The sequence below is a fragment of the Nicotiana tomentosiformis genome, chromosome 11 (genome assembly GCF_000390325.3).
Source record: "Nicotiana tomentosiformis chromosome 11, ASM39032v3, whole genome shotgun sequence".
In the NCBI taxonomy this organism is placed as follows: Eukaryota; Viridiplantae; Streptophyta; class Magnoliopsida; order Solanales; family Solanaceae; genus Nicotiana; species Nicotiana tomentosiformis.
Window position 1 is genome coordinate 29,418,885 of NC_090822.1, and position 19,696 is coordinate 29,438,580.

The following is a 19,696-nucleotide window of genomic DNA, read 5'->3' on the forward strand; positions in this document are numbered from 1 at the left end:
TCTGGTATAGTACAGCTTGCAGAAACAGCTTACACGGCACCTTGCTTTCTTATATAAATAGAGAAAATTTCAGTTCATTATGAAGATTAGTTTGAAGTTTGAATAATATATCAATTTCTCTCTATACTTGTCTTTACTTTACAGTCTTTATTTATAATACGTTATCAGCACGAGACTCTGCCATCTCGAGCAAATACTTTGAAAGTATCAGAGGTACGAACTTTTTTTTTTTAAATAATGTCAAATCTTTCTAAACTTGAATTTGTAGCCCTGGATATATCGGGCAAAAGCTATATGTCTTGGGTGCTTGATGCTGAAATTCATCTTGATGAGATGGGTATGGCAGCCACCATCAAGGACAAAAATCAAGAATCAAACCAAGATCGTGCCAAAGCAATGATATTCCTACGCCATCACTTTGACGAAGGCTTGAAAATGGAGTATCTCACTATTAAAGATCCAGTCATACTGTGGAATAATTTGAAAGATAGATATGACCACCTGAAGATGGTCGTTCTTCCACATGCACGTTATGATTGGACTCATCTAAGGCTACACGATTTTAAATCTATCAGTGAGTATAATTCTGTTATGTTCAAAATTATTTCCCAATTGAAATTATATGGTGATAATATTATTGATCATGATATGTTGGAGAAAACTTTCACTACTTTTCATGCCTCGAATATGCTCCTGCAGCGGCAATATCGAGAGATGAGGTTCAAAAAGTATTCTGAACTTATCTCACATCTTCTTATAGTCGAGCAACATAGTGGGCTATTAATGAAAAACCATGAAAGCCGACCAACTAGCTCTTGTCCATTCCCTGAAGTGAATAAGACGAATTTCCACCAAGCTAAGCGTGGAAGAGGACGTGGCCCCAATCGTGGTCATGACCGTAGTCGGGGAAGAAACTTTAATCATGGTAATAATAATGCACCAAAGAACCCTCCTCACCACCAGCAGTGGAAAAGGAAGGAACAAAAGCATGAAGCGGTGCAAGCAGCAAACACAGAAAATGCATGTTATAGATGTGGAGGAAAAGGACACTGGTCACGTACATGTCGTACGCCAAAGCACCTGGTTGAGCTGTATCAAGCCTCCCTGAAGAAGACAGAGAAAAATGCTGAAGCAAATTTTATTTCTGAAGATAATTTAGAGTTCATGCATTTGGATGCAGCTGATTACTTTGCACTCCCGAAAGGAAAAACAAGTCATGTGATCGGTGATGAATCTGTAGAGATGTAAATATTTTATTTTTTATTGTTTGTAGTAGATAGTATGGTTATGTAATTGTTGTACATAAATAAAAGTTATACTTTGATAATGATGTTTACTATCATATTTATTTTGTTTATGTTATTTTGAAGAAATTTTCTCGCATGATACCAGAAGTGTCTGAGAGATATTTGGTAGTACAAAATTTATCAAAAGCTCCTGAAGAGCTAACTGTTTGTCTAGAAGACACATGACACAAGTAGTGCCTGAATAATATTTGATTGTGGACAATAAATTGAAGGCTCCCGAAGAGCTTTTATGCAAATTTGTCATTCATATTATATGATTGTGGTCAGAACATATGTTGTAATAAACTAGAAGTTTACTAATACGAATGGTTATCATACTGAGACTATAAATAATTGGAAGATTGAAAATCTTCATGTTTCCACAATCATAGGGGGTAAAATAATATGTATGTGAGAAGTTACCCGCCTTATTATTCAATTTGTACTCCATCGTGTATCACAGTAAACCAGAAGTTTACTAATGCAAAAGTTTATGCTATAGTAAAATCAGAAGCTTACTAAGAGATAGCACATGTCATGATAAACTTGAACTTTTCATTTGCCATTTTTAAATGAGCTATTTGAGAATTCAGATAAGCATATACTGAAGAACTAGAAGATTCTTCAAGAATTCTCTTGTGTTGCTTATTCTCATAATAAATTGATTATACCAGCTAAAGTTGGGACTAAGACCCCTGAATTATGGAATATATAAAATGTGAATATGGGCCAATTCACCTATCATGTGAACCACTTATAGATGCATATATGAGATGGTTACATGTGTGTTTATTGTCAACTTGCAGTTTGGCATTTGAAATTGCTTTTCTCAATTAAAAGCATAATTTTCAGATTATGAAATCAAGATAGTTCATCTTGATGATGCTAGTTTATATCCAAGATAGTTTAGCATTGAATACCTCCTATTAATGGCTAAACTATTGCTTATGAGAACAAAGCCTCATGTGTTGGTCTGAGATTTTCTAAATTGCATACAACACTTGTATGCATCAGACCAACAATATATGATAAGTACTCCCCTCACAATTGGTTTAGGGTCAGAAACCAAATATTTTTACTATCTAATAACTTTTGATGTGTGGCATATGATTAATTTCTCTACCATAATACACAAAGATAGGTTTCCCAAAGAAGATTGGGGATATGTGTTAGTTTTTCTAATATTTGGGGGATGAAATAAACAACTGAAAATATGCTATATGAATCAAATTATCATTAATATGATCCTCACTTAGAAGATAATTCAAGTCAAATGCCAGAAGCATTTGCTGATTCAAAATTAAATATCATATTTCAGATGCAAATGCTCCTATTAAAATTAAAGTCCCCGAAGGATAAAGTTTACTGCACGCATGAAGCGTAGTAAACCGATCTGTTCCAAAGGTAACAATCCTTGAAAAATGATAGGAGCAAATGATTGAAATGATCATAGGATATGAGATCTAGAAGAGCCCACGACATAACATTTCATGAAACCCCCAAAGAAGTTCAGGTACCTGAAAATAAAGAAAGTGATGAGATCTCAACAAGTTATGTCGCTTAGGAACCGATACAAAATGATCGTCGACGATATATTTGATACAATATAGTTCATAATATTGTAAAAGATTGTGAGGATCGGACTTGTAATCCAGACACATAAAGATTTCATGCTATCTAAATATAAGTCATAACCTATATGACTCATTTGATTAAGTTTATATGAAGACCCCTGAAGAATTTAAAATGCCTGGAGCATATAGTTCAAAGTATCGTGAAATGTACTCAATCAGATTACAAAGATCTTTGTACGGTTTAAATCAATCTGGGCGCATGCGATATAATCGCCTCAGTGCATATTTGATGAAAGAAGATTACATAAATGATGTTATTTGTCCATCTATTTTTATAAAGAAAATGGCATCAAAATTTGTTATACTTGTTGTTTATGTTGATGACATAAATCTTGTTGGAACTCTAGAAGAGCTCCAAAAGGCAATTGAATATCTTAAGAAAGAATTTGAGATGAAAGATCTTGGAAAGACAAAACTTTGTCTTGGTCTGCAGATTGAACGTTTAACAGACGGGATCTTTATCCATCAATCCGCCTATACGGAAAGGATTTTAAAACGTTTTTACATGGACAAAGCGCACCCATTAAGTACATCAATGGTTGTTCGATCACTTGAAGTAAATAAGGATTTGTTCCGACCTTCAGAAGAGGATGAGGAACTCCTTGATCCCGAAATACTTTATCTTAGTGCAATTGGTGCACTTATGTATCTTGCTAATGCTACAAGGCCTGACATAGCATTTTCTGTTAAGTTACTAGCAAGATATAGCCTATTCTCCTACACAGAGACATTGGAACGGGATTAAGCATATATCACGATATTTAAAGGGAACACTTGATATGGGTTTATTTTATTCTAATAAAGGTATTGTCATATAATTGCGTTCCACAAAGCAATCTATTGTTGCTACTTCTTCAAATCATGCTGAGATAATAGCTATTCATGAAGCAAGTATGGAATGCGTATGGTTGAGATTAGTGATTCATTTTATTCAAGAAAAATGTGGTTTGGAATGTGATAAAAGATCCACAATTTTATACGAAGACAATGCTGCATGCATAGCCCAATTACAGAGAGGAATTATAAAAGGAGATAGAACAAATCACATTTTACCAAAATTATTTTACACACATGATCTTCAGAAAAAATGGTGACATTGATGTGCAACGAATCCGTTCAAGTGACAATCTGACAGATTTATTCACTAAATCTTTGCCAACTTCAACTTTTGAGAAGATGGTATACAAGATTGAATGCGGAGACTCAAATACTTGAAACAAGGTTTTTATCAGGGGGGAATAAAATATGCGTTATACTCTTTTTCCCTTACTAAGGTTTTTCCCACAGGGTTTTCCTTATAAGGTTTTTAACGAGACAACTAGTTATGCGTATTACTAAATATGTGTACTCTTTTTTCTTCACTATGATTTTTCCCACGATTTTTTTTCTAATAAGGTTTTAATGAGGCACATTATCTTTTAATGAACATCCAATGGGGAGTGTTATAAATATATTATATTATGGATGTTCATTTAGTACTACGTTGTAAATAAGCTTCCTGAAGAAGGTTATCTATATGAGACTCCGCCGTAAATATGTTTATCTATTTAGTATTCTATTGGAAATAAGTCTCCTGAATGAACTTATCCTTGTAATACCCCGTTATGGATAAACATCACCCCCGGTAGAAGATTATCCATATATGGTACAAATGAGCTTATCCTTTCGGTATCCCGTTATGGATAAACATCACCCCCGGTAGAAGATTATCCATATCTGGTACAATGAGCTTATCCTGTCGGTACTTCGTTACAGATAAATATTACCTCCGGTAGAAGATTATCTATATCTGGTATAGTAGCAGCTTACACAGCAACTGGCAGAAGCAGCTTACACAACAACTTGCTTTTTTCTATAAATAGAGGAGATTTCAGTTAATTATGAAGATAAGTTTGAATAATATATCAGTTTCTCTCTATATTTGTCTCTACATTACAATCTTTATTTTATAACACTCTTTAACTAAACATTAAAAAGTATTTTTCAGAAAAATTCTCAAAAAATTTATTTTCTAAAACTTTTTTTTCTTCCCAAACACACTAGATTCCTTAGTTAAGAAAATAGGAATTTTAGTAGTAGTTTTTTTATGCAAAATTGTCACAACACAAGAATCTTTTGATTGAACACAACATATATATTAGTTTTCCAAATTTTGAACTAATTATGAAACGTTCAAACAAATCTTCTTTTTTTTTTAAAATACAAATATGTTGTTAAACTAAATCTTGTTTATTGGTAGCACCTTTTTGTAATAAACAAAGATTTTCTGATAAAATTTTATTACTACATATTTTGTTACATAATTTCATTAACACGCTGACAAAGGAATATGTTAAATTAAACTTGCTAATGCATGAAAACCCGTTTAGTTATCAAGATTTAATAGACTTTCTATCTGGTTTGACAAATATTAGAGACCTTCCCTCTTCAACATAGGAGTTGACAATGTATAAATTTTTGGCATACTGGAATGCACTTTTTTAACGTGTAAATTGATGAATATCTTGCCTAATTGGTTTTCACTTAAAAAGTAAATATTAACTTAACACTATTCCTCTTTCATCGTCTATTGGAAACACAATCTCTGCCTTCATTAGGTAAAGGTAAAATTTGCGCACACACTATCCTCCCCAGACCTTACATGTGGGAATATATTGAGCTTGTTGTTGTTTTAATATTCCTCTTTCTTTCCATATCCAAATACAATGGAATGGGCATCTTTTTATTTTGATATTATGCCTCTTATTTACTGTTTAGTTCAATTACTTTTTTTTAATCTTGCAAACACGAAGGGGAAAAAATAGGCGATTCAAATCGCTCTTTCTTCTGATTTCCTCTCGTTGCGTTCTTGCTTGTGCCAATGTCTAACACAACAGTTGAGAAATTCACATGAGATTCTATACGAAGAACATTACCACATCACTATCTCATGTCGATCTTCTATTCGTCAATTGAGCTAAAAATATTTACTACTTTTGAAGTCCTTTTACATTCAAAAAGAATGCTTCTTTATATATTTAGTAAATCTTTAATTTAACATTCTCATTTTATCTAATGACAACTTTCTCTTAAGTTTTCTATGTTACACCTTTAATTAAGATCACAAGATTAAAAAAATTATATGTTTAAACTTTTTGCCTAATAAAACTAACACAGAATAAAATAGAGGGATAAATGTTACTCCTTAGAACGAGAAGATTCCACTATCTGATTAGATCACTAAATTCAACATTCTTGATAACAAGGGTGGTCTGCGTAATCAAACATTAGAGCAAAGGGGAGATTTCAGATATTTCTGAAATTAGAAGGTTAGTTACATTGACTAAACCAACCCAAATCAAAAGATTGTCAAACATACCATGTCTTCAAGCTTATACAATTCAGACTAGAGTAAAACCTATCAAATTTTGGTTGGGAATCATTCGTGTTCGATCCTTATGATGATTTGCACCAAATATTAACTAACCATGATTAAATAATAAAAGTGTGATTAAAACTCTTTTTTTGTTTCTCTTAGAGACAAGCTAAGAGTTACCAAATGAGAGCAAAGTGAGTCAAAAGAACCATAGAACACAATGTCATTAGATGACTAAGCAACAACTGATAAATCAAATGCTTATAAAAAATTTATGGCCAACATAGTGACACTGACAAAAGATGCAGAGCAACTGAAAATTGTACTACTATATAACCAATTTAGTCAAAGAGTGAAAATCCCAAGTCATCATCATCACTCTCTTCTTTCTCTTCCTTCTTTTCCTCAGCTGCAGGTGCTTCTGCAGCTGCTGCACCACCAGAAGGAGCCGCTGCTGCTGCGGCACCGCTTCCAATGAAGCCACCGCCCCCACCGCCACCAATGATCACCTGCATAAGATGCAAGACATGAAGATAACATAAATAAAGGCTTCTCCTAGCGACATCAACAATGATAATGCTTAACAGTATTATGACACATCACCAAAGACGCCAAATAATCAAGTCAAATCACTTAACTATGTGTGTTGGCTACAAAAATTCTCTATATAGGCTCCACTCGAACCATAACCATTTCAAAATAAAGACTACAAACACAAAATTCAAATAGAAAACTGGAAAAACAGACAGAGGTTGCTTGTGATAGAACACAACGTGCAAAAGAAAGAAATTTGGAAATTGAAAAGGGGGGAGGGGGGATCTCAGACATCCAAGGAAGGATAAAAGCAGCATTATCTCTCAAGCCTGGCGTAGGCGAAAGATTTAGGCGGCCACTGCGAATGTTTTGAGAAACAAGCCTTCAAATGTATCATCACGGATCCCCCACTGATGCGCTCAACCAAAAATATAAAGCACTTAAACAATTAACAAAAATACCAAAAGTAGTAACTAACTATGTCAAGAACGGCATCAATAAACAAACTAGAGTAACTAATTATGCCAAGAATGGCATCAAGCAACCAAACAGATCATCAAATTCCAGTGTAGTTCCTTTTATGTTTAAGGGTTTAAACACAAATTTTCGCAATATATTTATAGCAATAAAAAGAAAGAGGTTGTTTGTGATAGAACACAATGTGGAAAAGAAACCTTCAATTGCATCATCACATAGCCCCCACAAAAGCACTCAAGCAGAAACATAAAGCACTGATTTATGCCAATAATTACATCAATCACCAAACTTATTTGACCGATGAATTATATACCTCAAACATCATCAAATTCCACTACATTCTGTTTAAGGGGTTAAAAGCAAGCTATTTTCACAATTACAAGCACAAAAATAGCAACAAGTATCATCTCTAATACAGGAAAATAACCAAATATCCATTAAAAGCTTTCTTTTCTTTTCATACAAGTTTTGTTCTTCAACTAATCAAAAAGGTAAAACTATCTACTAGTACCATAAAAACTGCACGAGAACCAGAAAAACAAAATCTATACACTACTGAATTCTCGAGCTAAATCAAACAGATAAACAAGCATACTCCCATTCAAAATTCCTCATATAATTCAACTCCACTTGCTAACTCCGATCTGCAGTGGCACACAGTTCAAAACTATATGGACAACAGCCCAACCGTCTATTTTTCTCCACTTAAATATCATGCTCTTGACCACCACAGGGTTCAAAAACGCCGTGCTTATCCACACATCATGCTTCTAAACTAAAGCCCTGGGGCCTGTTCTACAACAAATACTATTTTTGGCACAAACCACAATTTTCAAGAATTCAAATTCATTTAATAATAAAAAATTAAGCTTTTCCTATTAGGCTACCTTTTCAACCATTGCTTATATGTTCACTCACTACACTACACTACACTACACACACGCAAACATACACACACATATACATACATATGTACATACAAACACATATTAAATTAACATCTTTTAACACTAGGACAAGAATACATTATTTTCAATTATTTACATGTATCCTAATATTCTCACACCCTAAAATAAACCATAATACGCGTGATTCAAGTCAAAATTGCACAGATAATTTTAGAACAAAAAGGAAAACAAAAAAAACCCAGATTCAAAACGATTCATCAAAACAAAAAGCAAAAAGAGACCCAATTAAAGTTTTCAAGATTCTTTTAATGGAAAGGAAAATACCTGAAAGACAGCGGAGGAAGGGGTAACGTAGGAGAAAGAGGACTGAACGCCACCAGAAGAGTCAGTGGAAAGAGCAGCTTGAACAAGCTTGCGCTGAAGATCATAGGTGCAAGAAGCAGACGCTTCTAGATCACCCTTCAGTTGCTTAGCACTCCATTCATCTCCTGAACCTTTGCAAACGAATGTGAAAACTCCCATTTTTTCTCTCTTTGTTTCTCTCTAGCTTTCTCTCTCAATGATACAGAGGCGTTAGGAGTCGTGTGTAAATGGGGTTTTTGTAGGAAGCTGAGGAGGAGAAACCCTAGGGCTGTTAGCGTACCATTTAAAAAGACTAATATACCCTCTTCTTGGGCATATATATATTTACGATTTTGTCCTCAACAATTTTCTTTGAATGTTATTTCAAGGGGGTGTGTGTATATTTTTAATATGAATTACTAATTTGTCGCTCCAAACTATAAATATTTACCTAACGAAGGCGAGTACTGGACTAATAGTAAAGTTATTTTCGTGTGATCTATTGGTCATGAGTTCGAGTTGTGGAAGCAGTCATTAATATTTGTATTAGAGTAAGTTATCTGCATCACAACCTCTGAGATGCGGCTTTTCCTCGAACCTGAATACGAGATACTTTGTACATCAAATTATTCTTTTTTTTACCTAATAAGTTATACTTAATTTATCTAAATAACTTTTACACTATCAATATATAAATTTAAATTCTTACAATATTAGAAATCCAACTATACAAATTAAGGGCGAAAAAGAGAATCGTCATTAAAGAGTGCAATTAAGTGATTGAGAGTGTTTGATATTGGTGGAATTTCACTAGAGAACTCTTGTTCTTTATGTATTTGTTTGATAGTTATTAGACGATAATTATAAATGACATAACTTTTTACCCATATTCAACGTAGAATAATAATATATGTGAGCTTTCAAGATGATAGCCTAGCCGTCAAAGAGCTAGAGCGACTATGTCACAACCCGCACTTTGTGGTTGTGACTTCGGCCAAAAACTAGTGAGAAAAGGCTCTTCTGATTGTCTGACGTAGATCTGTCTACTCAGCTAACTTGGGCTTTTTAATTTTAAGCATATATAAGGGGGTATAGGTGATGAAAGCTCCGACCTGACTCCCCCATACGTGCTGCCATCAAGCTGTATTGAATGAGCTACCTTGAGGGGGAACCTCAAGAGCCTGCCTGGATGACTCAAAGGAGTGTCCTAGGTATCCATACGAGTTAGGGAACTCTATGGACGGCGTGACGCCTTCGGGCTAGCGTTGGGCACCAAAAGGGTTATGGAGGATCGATGTATGGGATGGCCTGCCCCGCGGGCTGCCGAAATGTTGGACAAAGACCTCTGTGCCGATTGGATACTTGATGAACATATCTTAGGGGCATCATATGTTGACTTGTGAGCATGGCTTGGGTTCAACTATGCGAGCAAGGGTCTGTTGGCCTAAACGTGCAGTTGTGGGGCGGCACTGCACTATTCGGGATGGAAGTATGTCGCGAGGACTATGTATGGGCATGGCACGAAAGACACGCATGACAATGGCCTAGGACTAAATGTTGCCTTACTCTGGTGAAGCACAAGTCGGTTGCGGATACACTAGGCGAGTGTCAAGCTTGAGAATTGGGTTGTGCACGCGAGAGCGATGCTCAGTCTTGGGCGAAGAACAAGACATGTCCTAAGCCAACCCCCAGGGCGTGCATGGATTATGATCCTAAGACGAGAAGCGCCATGACATGTCTAGGGCCAAGTACCTAGACATCCTACAGGCGGCACAAGTTTGGGCGAGCCTCATGGGGGAGTTCCACCAACAGGCACAAGATCGTGCTTGAAAACCTGGGAAAGAAGATAGGCTGGCCTACAGTGAGGGGAACTGCAGGCGCCGCACGGGCAATTCGGTGCCGCTGGCGAGCGTAAGGAAGTCGGCCCTTGACACGTGGTATCAGAGCTGATTAAGGCATACTATGCCATGGCACAATGTCAAGGCAAAGGGTAGAGATGGCGAGTGCATTTTAGATGTCAGTGCAGAGATCATGTCAAAGAATAAATTGATGTTTATATGCCACCAGAGATCGAGAACCCGATACTGCTGGTCGAAAAAAGAAATGGGCGATTCCATTTTATTTCGAAAGTCTAGGTTCCTATTGAATGAGGTGATATACCGATGAGTCGGATGGTCAAGAGAAGGCCATGTTTGCCAGGTCGTGCAACTATGTTGCAAAGAGTAGGAGTCATGGACTATAAACATTTAGCATGATCATAGAGGAGATCTTGCCAAGGATGCATGCGACGCATCATTTGAGTATCTTTCCTACGGGATAGACTTTTGAATTGCCTGAGGGCATTGCCAAGGTGAGGAGATGAATTCGAGGGAATAACGAAGCTACAGAATTGGGTGGATTTCCATGTTAGAAGGTGTCATCATTCTAGAAAGGGGTACGCCGAATGATCGGAGACCGGTAAGAGTCCAAATGCGTGGTACATCCGGACCGAGAAGTCGTGCTAGCAGGACCAAGCGAGTACCTGACTATAGGGAGAGTAGTAACCTACTATTGGGAACATTGGTTACTTGCTGAGGAAGTGGCAGTTGGAAAACAAAGAGCTTTGTTCGGGAATGCGGCGATGCTATGACTTCGAGAATGTAGTACTCACCAAGAGTCATCCCAAGAGTTGGCCGAATGCCAAGTGGGACGACAACGCTAAGAAGTATCCTCCACATTGAGTGTGGGAGGATCCCGCCTATGCAAGAGGCATAAGGGCGAAGTTGTGAGTCCGGAAGCAAACACATCTTCAAGGTAATGAAGGCAAGGGAAAAGTTATGTGAGCGAAAGTCTATAGGAGCCATGTCGGAGGGCATTTTAAGGTTATGTGAGCGATTGAGCTACTACAGCCACGCCAAAGAGCACGCTAATATGCTTCCCATTGAAGTAAAGCTTCAGATGGACATGAAGGTCGTGAGGATCATGGTGTAATTGACTAGTGTAGGTCAATTACAAAGTTAGACACCAGATGGTGCAAGTGCGGAGGCGCTTTCCAAGTGAACACCAAAATGAGGTGAAGTGCAGAGGCGCGCTTGGAAGATACTTTGGGGAGAAGTGCATGGGGCACGACTCCTTTTGAGAAAGGACTTTGAGGAAGTCCAAACCACAGGACCAAGGGAGCCGCGAAATACATACCTTAGGGGGCAGACTCCGGATGTCATAGGCCATGATGTGTCATCGGGGACAATGACATAATGAGTGTGGGAGGATGTCACAACCCGCACTTTGGGGGTGTGACTTCGGCCAAAAACTGGTGAGAAAAGGCTCTTCTGATTATCTGACTTAGATCTGTCTACTCAGGTAACTTGGGCTTTTTAATTTTAAGCATATATAAGGGGGTATAGGTGATGAAAGCTCCGACCTGCCTCCCCCATATGTGCTGCCACTGAGCCGTATTAAGTGAGCTACCTTGAGGGGGAACCTCAAGGGCCTGCCTGGATGACTCAAAGGAGTGTCCTAGGTATCCATACGAGTTAGGGAACTCTATGGACGACGCGATGCTTTCGGGCTAGCGTTGGGCACCAAAAGGGTGCTGGAGGCTCGATGTGTGGGACGGCCTGCCCCGTGAGCTACCAAAATGTTGGACAAAGACCTCCGTGCCGATTGGATACTTGATGAACCTATCTTAGGGGCATCGTGTGTCGACTTGTGAGCATGGCTTGGGTTCAACCATGCGAGCAAGTGTCTGTTGGCCTAAACGTGCAGTTGTGGGGCGGTACTATACTATTCGGGATGGAAGTGTGTCGTGAGGGCTATGTATGGGCATGACACGAAAGACGCGCATGACAATGGCCAATGACTAAAGGTTGCCTTACTTGGGTAAAGCACATGCCGGTTGCGAATGCACTAGGCGAGTGTCAAGTTTGAGGATTGGGTTGTGTACGCGAGAGCTATGCTTAGTCTTGGGAGAAGGACAAGACATGTCCTAAGCCAACCCCCAGGGCGCGCATGGATTATGATCCTAAGATGAGAAGCGTCATGACATGTATAGGGCCAAGTGCCTAGACATCCTACGGGCGGCACAAGTTGGGGCGAGCCTCATGGGCGAGTTCCACCAACTGGAACAAGATTGTGCTTGAAAACCTGGGAAAGGAGAGAGGTTGGCCTACAATGAGGGGAATTGCAGGTGCCGCTGGCGAGCGTAAGGAAGTCGGCCCGTGACAGATTAGCTTGATAACTAATGTTTGAATTTCATGACATTAAGGCCCATTTGGCCATAAAAAAATTACGAATTAGTGTTGGGCCATAAATTTTTTAAAATTTACTTGAAGTTGAATTTCGATTTTTTTTTTAAAATTGAAAGACTTCAAAAAGATTTTTTTAAAAAATTTCACTTGAAATCACTCACAAAAAATCAAAAACAGCTCCAAATTGTATTTATGTTCAAATACAACTCTAATTTTCAAATACCATTTCTGTTTGGAAAAAATTTCATTTTTCTCGGAATTTCACAATTCTTATATCCAAACGGCTAAGTGAATATTTTTTGTCTACCTAGTTATTTTTGAGTAGGATTACCCTATACATGTGTTTATGGTAATAGATATTTCTTGATTAGTCAAGCTATATACAAGTTTACTCGAGAAAAATATTGTTATATAAAAACATGTATTGACTATTAGAAAGTAATTAACTAGCATAAGTTTTCCAACTTAAGGAGTGAAAACATTGAGGGAAGCTAAAATCCTATATATTGGAAGGAAGGAAAAATTTGGAGATGAATCTTTTTTGAAGCTAGAACCAACTTATTATTTCTAATCTAATTCAACGCCAAATATTTTTTCTGAGTATTCATACTTTTGAAAAGAAAAAAATCTATTGATTTGTAATATTTCATAAAACTTTATATGAATCTGTTAACTGAATTGCAAGAATTCCAAAGAACTCGAGGATTCAGCAGCTGATCAAGAGCTTAACAATGAAGCTCGAGAGAACAACTAGGTTTAAGAAGAGAAATTTCAAAGAGGAAGGAATGAAGAAGAATAGTAGAGTAGAAAAGTTGAATCTTATAATTATGAAATGTACTCTCTGTAATACAATTATTTATATGAAGGGAATGAAATGCTAACTGATTTTACAACCTGTACTCTTTCAATGTTACTAACCAACTGATTCCTAACTAATTCTAACAACTTGTAACAGTTTCTAACTAACTCTAAGCCGACATGGAATTTGGATAACGTGGAATCTCTCATTTGAATTTCATGTATCAATACTCCCTCGTACAAAATATCCTTGACCAGAATGATCAAAATTTGGGAACCTAGTTAGCAGAGTAGTATAGAACTCCCACGTGGTGTTGTCAACAGACAAACCTTCCCATTTAACCAAGACTTGTGCCACAACCTTATTTTTCTCTTTTAACCACCCTCCTTTGCAATATCAACTCTGGATTGGGCCAGTGTGGGTTTGCAATATCAATGACTTGAGGGTAGGATATGTGGTCTGGCACTTCATAGCATTTTTTCAGTAAGGATACACGCGTTGTATGATGTATCTTGACAGAAGTTGGGAATATGAGAGTATAAGCCACTGGTCCCACCTTCTTAATGATTTGGAATGGTCCATAATATTTTGCAACAAGTTTGTGGTGAGGCTGTGATGAAACAGTGATTTGTTTGTCGGGTTGAGCCTTGAAATAAACCCAATCTCCAACCTCAAAGTTCCTATCACTCTTGTGGGAGTCAGCTTGTTGCTTCATTCTGAGTTGAGCTCTCTGATCAACTGCAGCTTTACCTCTCTGTTAAGTAATGTGTTATCTACTTCAGTAGAAGAGGACTCTCTTGGTAAATAAGGGAGGTGCAATGGGGGTGGTCTACCATAAAGGGCTTCGTAAGGAGTGGTTTGGATGTCAGAGCGATAAGAGGTGTTATACTAGTATTCAGCCATACGTATACAAGAGTACCACCCAATAGCATCATCAAAGCAAAAACATCTTAAGTAGGTCTCTAAACATCTATTTAGTACCTTAGTTTGGCCATCAGATTGTGGATGATAAGTTGAAGAAGTATTGAGTTGTACCCCCTATAAAGAGAATAACTCTTGCCAAAATGAGCTTAAGAACACTTAATCCTGATCACTTGTAATATTATCAGGTAATCCATGTAATCTAACAATGACATCCATGAATACCTTGGCTACACTTTGGGCAAAATAAGGATGCTTTAAAGGTATAAAGTGCCCATACTTGCTTAATTTATTCACCACTACCAATATGACCTCATAGACATGCGACTTAGGAGGGCCATAAATAAAGTCTATGCTATTCAGAGACCAAACCACATATGGAATTAGAAGTGGTTGTAGCAATCCAGGATATGCAGCAAGATCTGATTTGTTTCTTTGACATACATCACAATTTTGCACAAAGATCTTCACATCTTTTCTGATTTTCTTTCAGTAAAACAATGCCAATCGACTCTTTAATGTGGCCTCAACCCCCGAATGGCCTCCTTGGGGTATAGAATGCCATAATTTCATGATGTTTGATCAACTGCAGCTTTACCTCTCTGTTAAGTAATGTGTTATCAACTTCAGCAGAAGAGGACTCTCTTGGTAAATAAGGGAGGTGCAATGGGGGTGGTCTACCATAAAGGGCTTCGTAAGGAGTGGTTTGGATGTCAGAGCGATGAGAGGTATTATACTAGTATTCAGCCATACGTATACAAGAGTACCACCCAATAGCATCATCAAAGCAAAAACATCTTAAGTAGGTCTCTAAACATCTATTTAGTACCTTAGTTTGGCCATCAGATTGTGGATGATAAGTTGAAGAAGTATTGAGTTGTACCCCCTATAAAGAGAATAACTCTTGCCAAAATGAGCTTAAGAACACTTAATCCTGATCACTTGTAATATTATCAGGTAATCCATGTAATCTAACAATGACATCCATGAATACCTTGGCTACACTTTGGGCAAAATAAGGATGCTTTAAAGGTATAAAGTGCCCATACTTGCTTAATTTATTCACCACTACCAATATGACCTCATAGACATGTGACTTAGGAGAGCCATAAATAAGGTCTATGCTATTCAGAGACCAAACCACATCTGGAATTAGAAGTGGTTGTAGCAATCCAAGATATGCAGCAAGATCTGATTTGTTTCTTTGACATACATCACAATTCTGCGCAAAGATCTTCACATCTTTTCTGATTTCCTTTCAGTAAAACAATGCCAACCGACTCTTTAATGTGGCCTCAACCCCTGAATGTCCTCCTTGGGGTGTAGAATGCCGTAATTTCATGATGGGTTTCCTTAGCTGCAGAACCTTACCAACTACCAACGTCCCCTTCCTTCTTAGCTGGTTGTTACTCCAAGTAAACTATGAGTGAGAGGTTGGATTAGCTTGCAATTGTTCAACCAGTGTCTTCAACTCATTAGATGTTTCCCAACTTTTAACTATATCTTGAAGTAGGTCACAGTTAGTGGTTGAAATGACCAATGACATAAGCTCATCCCCATGAATCCTTAATAGTGCATCAACCACTTTATTTTTCACTCATTTCTTGTATCCAATGGTGTAGGCAAAGGGCACCAGCTTAGTTAGCCATATCAATTGTGAATTAGTGTGAAGTTTCTGTTCTATTAAAAACTTCAAAGTCCTTTGATCAGTTCTAATGATGAACTTCTGGCCAAGACGATATTGAGACCATTTGGTAATTGCATGCACTATAGCTAGTAATTTCCTGTCATGCACTGAAAGAGCAGCATGCCTAGGAGATAATGTCCTGTTAATGAATGCAACATGACGTCCTTGATGCTTGAGCACAAGCCCTATGCTATAACTACTAGCATCAGTTTCCAAAACAAAAGTCTTGCTCATATTAGGGAGAGCTAAGACTGGTGCTTTAGACAATGCCTCCTTCAGTTGTTCAAATGCATGGGAAGCTCCTGGAAACCATTTGAAGTTATCTTTATTCAAAAGTTCAGTCAAAGGTTTGATAATAATGCCCAAACCTTGTATGAATCTCCTATAATAGTCGACCAACCCTATAAATCCTCTTAATTGCTTAAGAGTAGTAGATGTAGGCCATTTCTGCACAACTGCTATTTTTGAGGGTCTGTGGACACCCCATATTCAGTGATAAAGTGGCATAGATATTCTATATTTTGCACACTAAAGAAACATTTACTCTCTTTGATATAGAGCTGGTGTTTCTTCATCTCATAGAATACATACTTAGGTGTACTAAATGGTCCTCCATATTCCTATTGTACATTAAGATATCATCAAAAAAGACCAACACATATTTCCTAAGAAAATCATGGAAGACTGAATTCATTAAGCCCTGAAATGTTGCTGGTGCATTTGACAATCCAAAAAGCATCACCAAGTATTCAAAATGACTTGAATGGGTTCTAAATGCAGTCTTGGGAACATCTTCTTCTGCCATTCTCAATTGATTATATCTTGATCTAAGATCAATTTTTGAGAAGATCTTAGAACCTCCCAATTCATCTAACAAATCTTCTACAATAGGTATTGGGAATTTGTTCTTTACAATGTACTTGTTTAAGTCCCTATAATCAACACACAACCTCCATGTACCATCTTTCTTCCCCACTAAAACCACAGGAGAAGCAAAAGGGTTGCTATTTGGTTGAACTATTCCTTGATCTAACATTTGTTGCACCAATGTCTCAATGATATCCTTTTTAATAGAAGGATATCTATATGGCATCTTATTAATAGGTTTAGTCCCAGACTGTAACACAATTTTATGGTAAAAAATTCCCCTAGAAGGTAGTAATTGTGTAGGCTTATCAAATACCTCCCTAAACTCTTCCACCAATTTTAGCAACCTAGGATCTTTTTCATGTTCACATTTAGTTTCTAGTGAATACCACTGTAATTTGTTACACATAGCAGGTACTACTTGTATCATACAAAGTTGTGACTGATTACCTGAGAATTTTGTCAACTTCCCAGCTCCAGAAGTTTGCACTTGCTTTCCTGCACCTCTCAGGACATGTTTCCTGCCCTTGCACATGAATTCCATGGTCAGTGTTCTAAAGTTCATTTTTGATGTCTCCCAGAGTAAGCAACTACTGCACTCCCAATACTATTCCACAAGACCCCAAAGGCAGCAGTAAGAAGTTTGTTGAAAACTCAACACCTTAAAGTAGTCAGAGTATTCTACACATTTTGTTAACCTTTATCATATTGCCATTTGGTGCAGCTACTAACTAAGGCATAGTCTCCTTAATAAGACATCCCAATTTCTGGACCAATTCAGGGTCTATGAAATTGTGGGAGCTACCTGTATCAACCAATATATGTAATGACTTCTTTGAATGATAGTTAGTTACTTTTAAGGTTTTGTATCCCAGGGATCCATTTAAAGCATGAATTGAAATCTCCATTTGCTCCATAGTTTGATTTAACTCCAATTATGATCCTTCTGATTCACCAGAATTTTCATCTTCCTTAGTGTTTTCCTCCACCTGCTCCTCTAATTTCTGAAGGTACAGTTGCTTGAAATTTTTACACCTGTGATCAGGTACATACTTCTCATTGCAGAAGTAACATAATCCTTGAGCACTTTTTCATTCATTTGTAGACTAACAGTTCTCATGTTAAATCCTTTGGGAGCCGTAAAATATCCAACATTTGGTGTTGGAAGTAGAGGTTTGTTTTGGGTCCTATGGTCGGTATATTTTTTTGTGGTTGTATCTTGGGTATGTGACAGAGAGAAAGATTGTCTAATGGTAGCAAGATAAGCTTCTTGCATTCTAGCAGCCTTGTAGACTTGAGACAGGGTGGTTCGATTTGTAATTTTTACTGCAATATTTAGCTCATGCTTCAATCCCCCAAGAAAATAACTAATTGCATTCTTCTGAGATCACCCTTGTCATATGTCTCTCGAAGGTGGCTTGGTACTCCCTCACACTCCCAGTTTATCTAACTTTCTTTATTTATTCTATGAGATCATCAAAATCAACGCCAAATCGTTCTACCAAAGACTTAACATACTCAGTCCATGTAGCTGGTTGTAAGTATTGCATGTATCTCATAAATGGCATATGCATTGGATGGCTTCCCCATCCAATTGCATCGATGCCACCTCTATTTTCTCATATCCTACAACCATTTCCATGGAAAAAAAATTATTCGATCTTGAATATCCAAGACCTCAGATCATTCCATGTGAACCTCAAGAATTCCATCCTCGGCCATCTAGAATAATTTGAGTTACGATTGTATCTGGCAGGACTCTTGTCCCTATGTGATCTTTCTTCTGATTTCCTCGACATAGAAGGTCCATATTCAGGCCCTAATAGAGCTTTATCCTTACGATTCTCTCCAGAATTAGTCAGTTGCTCCTTCAGCTCGAGCACTGTCTGATCTAAATGCTTTAAGTTGGAAACTTCTCCAGGCTCCAATATCTTCCATATGTTTCTGCATCATCTCACGCAATTCCCCCATTTCATTGATGGAATTGTCATTTGATCGAACACCTTTCGTCAAGATTTTGCCAATGAGCGATAAACTTTGATACCAATGTTAACTGAATTGCAGGAATTTCAAAGAACTCGAGGATTCAGCAGTTGATCAAGAGCTTAGCAGTGAAGCTCGAGAGAACAACTAGGTTTGAGAAGAGAAATTGTAAAAAGGAAGGAAAGAAGAAGAAAAGTAGAATAGAAAAGTTGAATCTTACTATTATGAAATGTAATCTCTGTAATACAATGATTTATATGAAGGGAATGAAATACTAACTGATTTTACAGCTTGTAATCTTTCACTGTTACTAACCAACTAATTGCTAACTAACTTTCTAATAACTAGTAACGATTTCTAACTAACTCTGAGCTGACATGGAATTTGGCTGACGTGGCATTTCTCATTTGCATTTCATGTATCAAAATCCTCAATCACCAATCTTTATATGAAAATATTTTCCCTAGTCACATTTCACTTTTCGGTAAGGTTTGAATTTCTTTTTCTAGTACAGGGTGAAAGGTTGAAACCTCCACGTTTCTAGCACTTCTTCTTTTATATATGACGCCTTTATTGTTTATAACGCTAATTATAAAGTGAGATGCGTCGTGTATTTTTGTTATGAATTAAAGTTAATGTGATAGGGAACACAACAAAAGATATAATTCACTTAGTGA

At 37.3% G+C, this 19,696-nt stretch overlaps 1 protein-coding gene, 1 long non-coding RNA gene and 1 other non-coding gene across 3 annotated transcripts; all 3 read right to left on the reverse strand.

The window, feature by feature from the left end:
• Positions 1 to 6,470: 6,470 nt before the first annotated feature.
• LOC104118890 (large ribosomal subunit protein P3-like) lies at positions 6,471 to 8,841 on the reverse strand. The gene is made up of 2 exons (XM_009630271.4): positions 8,519 to 8,841; positions 6,471 to 6,784 (listed from the first exon to the last, which is right to left on the reverse strand). The coding sequence occupies exons 1-2, from the start codon at positions 8,714 to 8,716 to the stop codon at positions 6,617 to 6,619; spliced, it is 366 nt and encodes a 121-aa protein (XP_009628566.1). The 5' UTR covers positions 8,717 to 8,841; the 3' UTR covers positions 6,471 to 6,616.
• LOC108948983 (uncharacterized) lies at positions 6,898 to 8,512 on the reverse strand. Its single transcript, XR_011411896.1, has 2 exons — positions 7,513 to 8,512; positions 6,898 to 7,219 (listed from the first exon to the last, which is right to left on the reverse strand). It is a non-coding gene; the product is annotated as an uncharacterized lncRNA (long non-coding RNA).
• LOC117273113 (small nucleolar RNA SNORD14) lies at positions 7,092 to 7,214 on the reverse strand. The gene has a single exon (XR_004503076.1). It is a non-coding gene; the product is annotated as a small nucleolar RNA SNORD14 (small nucleolar RNA).
• Positions 8,842 to 19,696: the final 10,855 nt, after the last annotated feature.

What these genes read in the sequence shown, in the direction of transcription:
- LOC104118890 (XM_009630271.4), bottom strand. Translation starts at nt 8,716, where the DNA reads ATGGGAGTTTTCACATTCGTTTGCAAAGGTTCAGGAGATGAATGGAGT. An exon ending in CTTCCTCCGCTGTCTTTCAG is followed by an intron (nt 6,785 to 8,518) that starts GTATTTTCCTTT and finishes CATCTTATGCAG; the next exon opens with GTGATCATTGGTGGCGGTGG.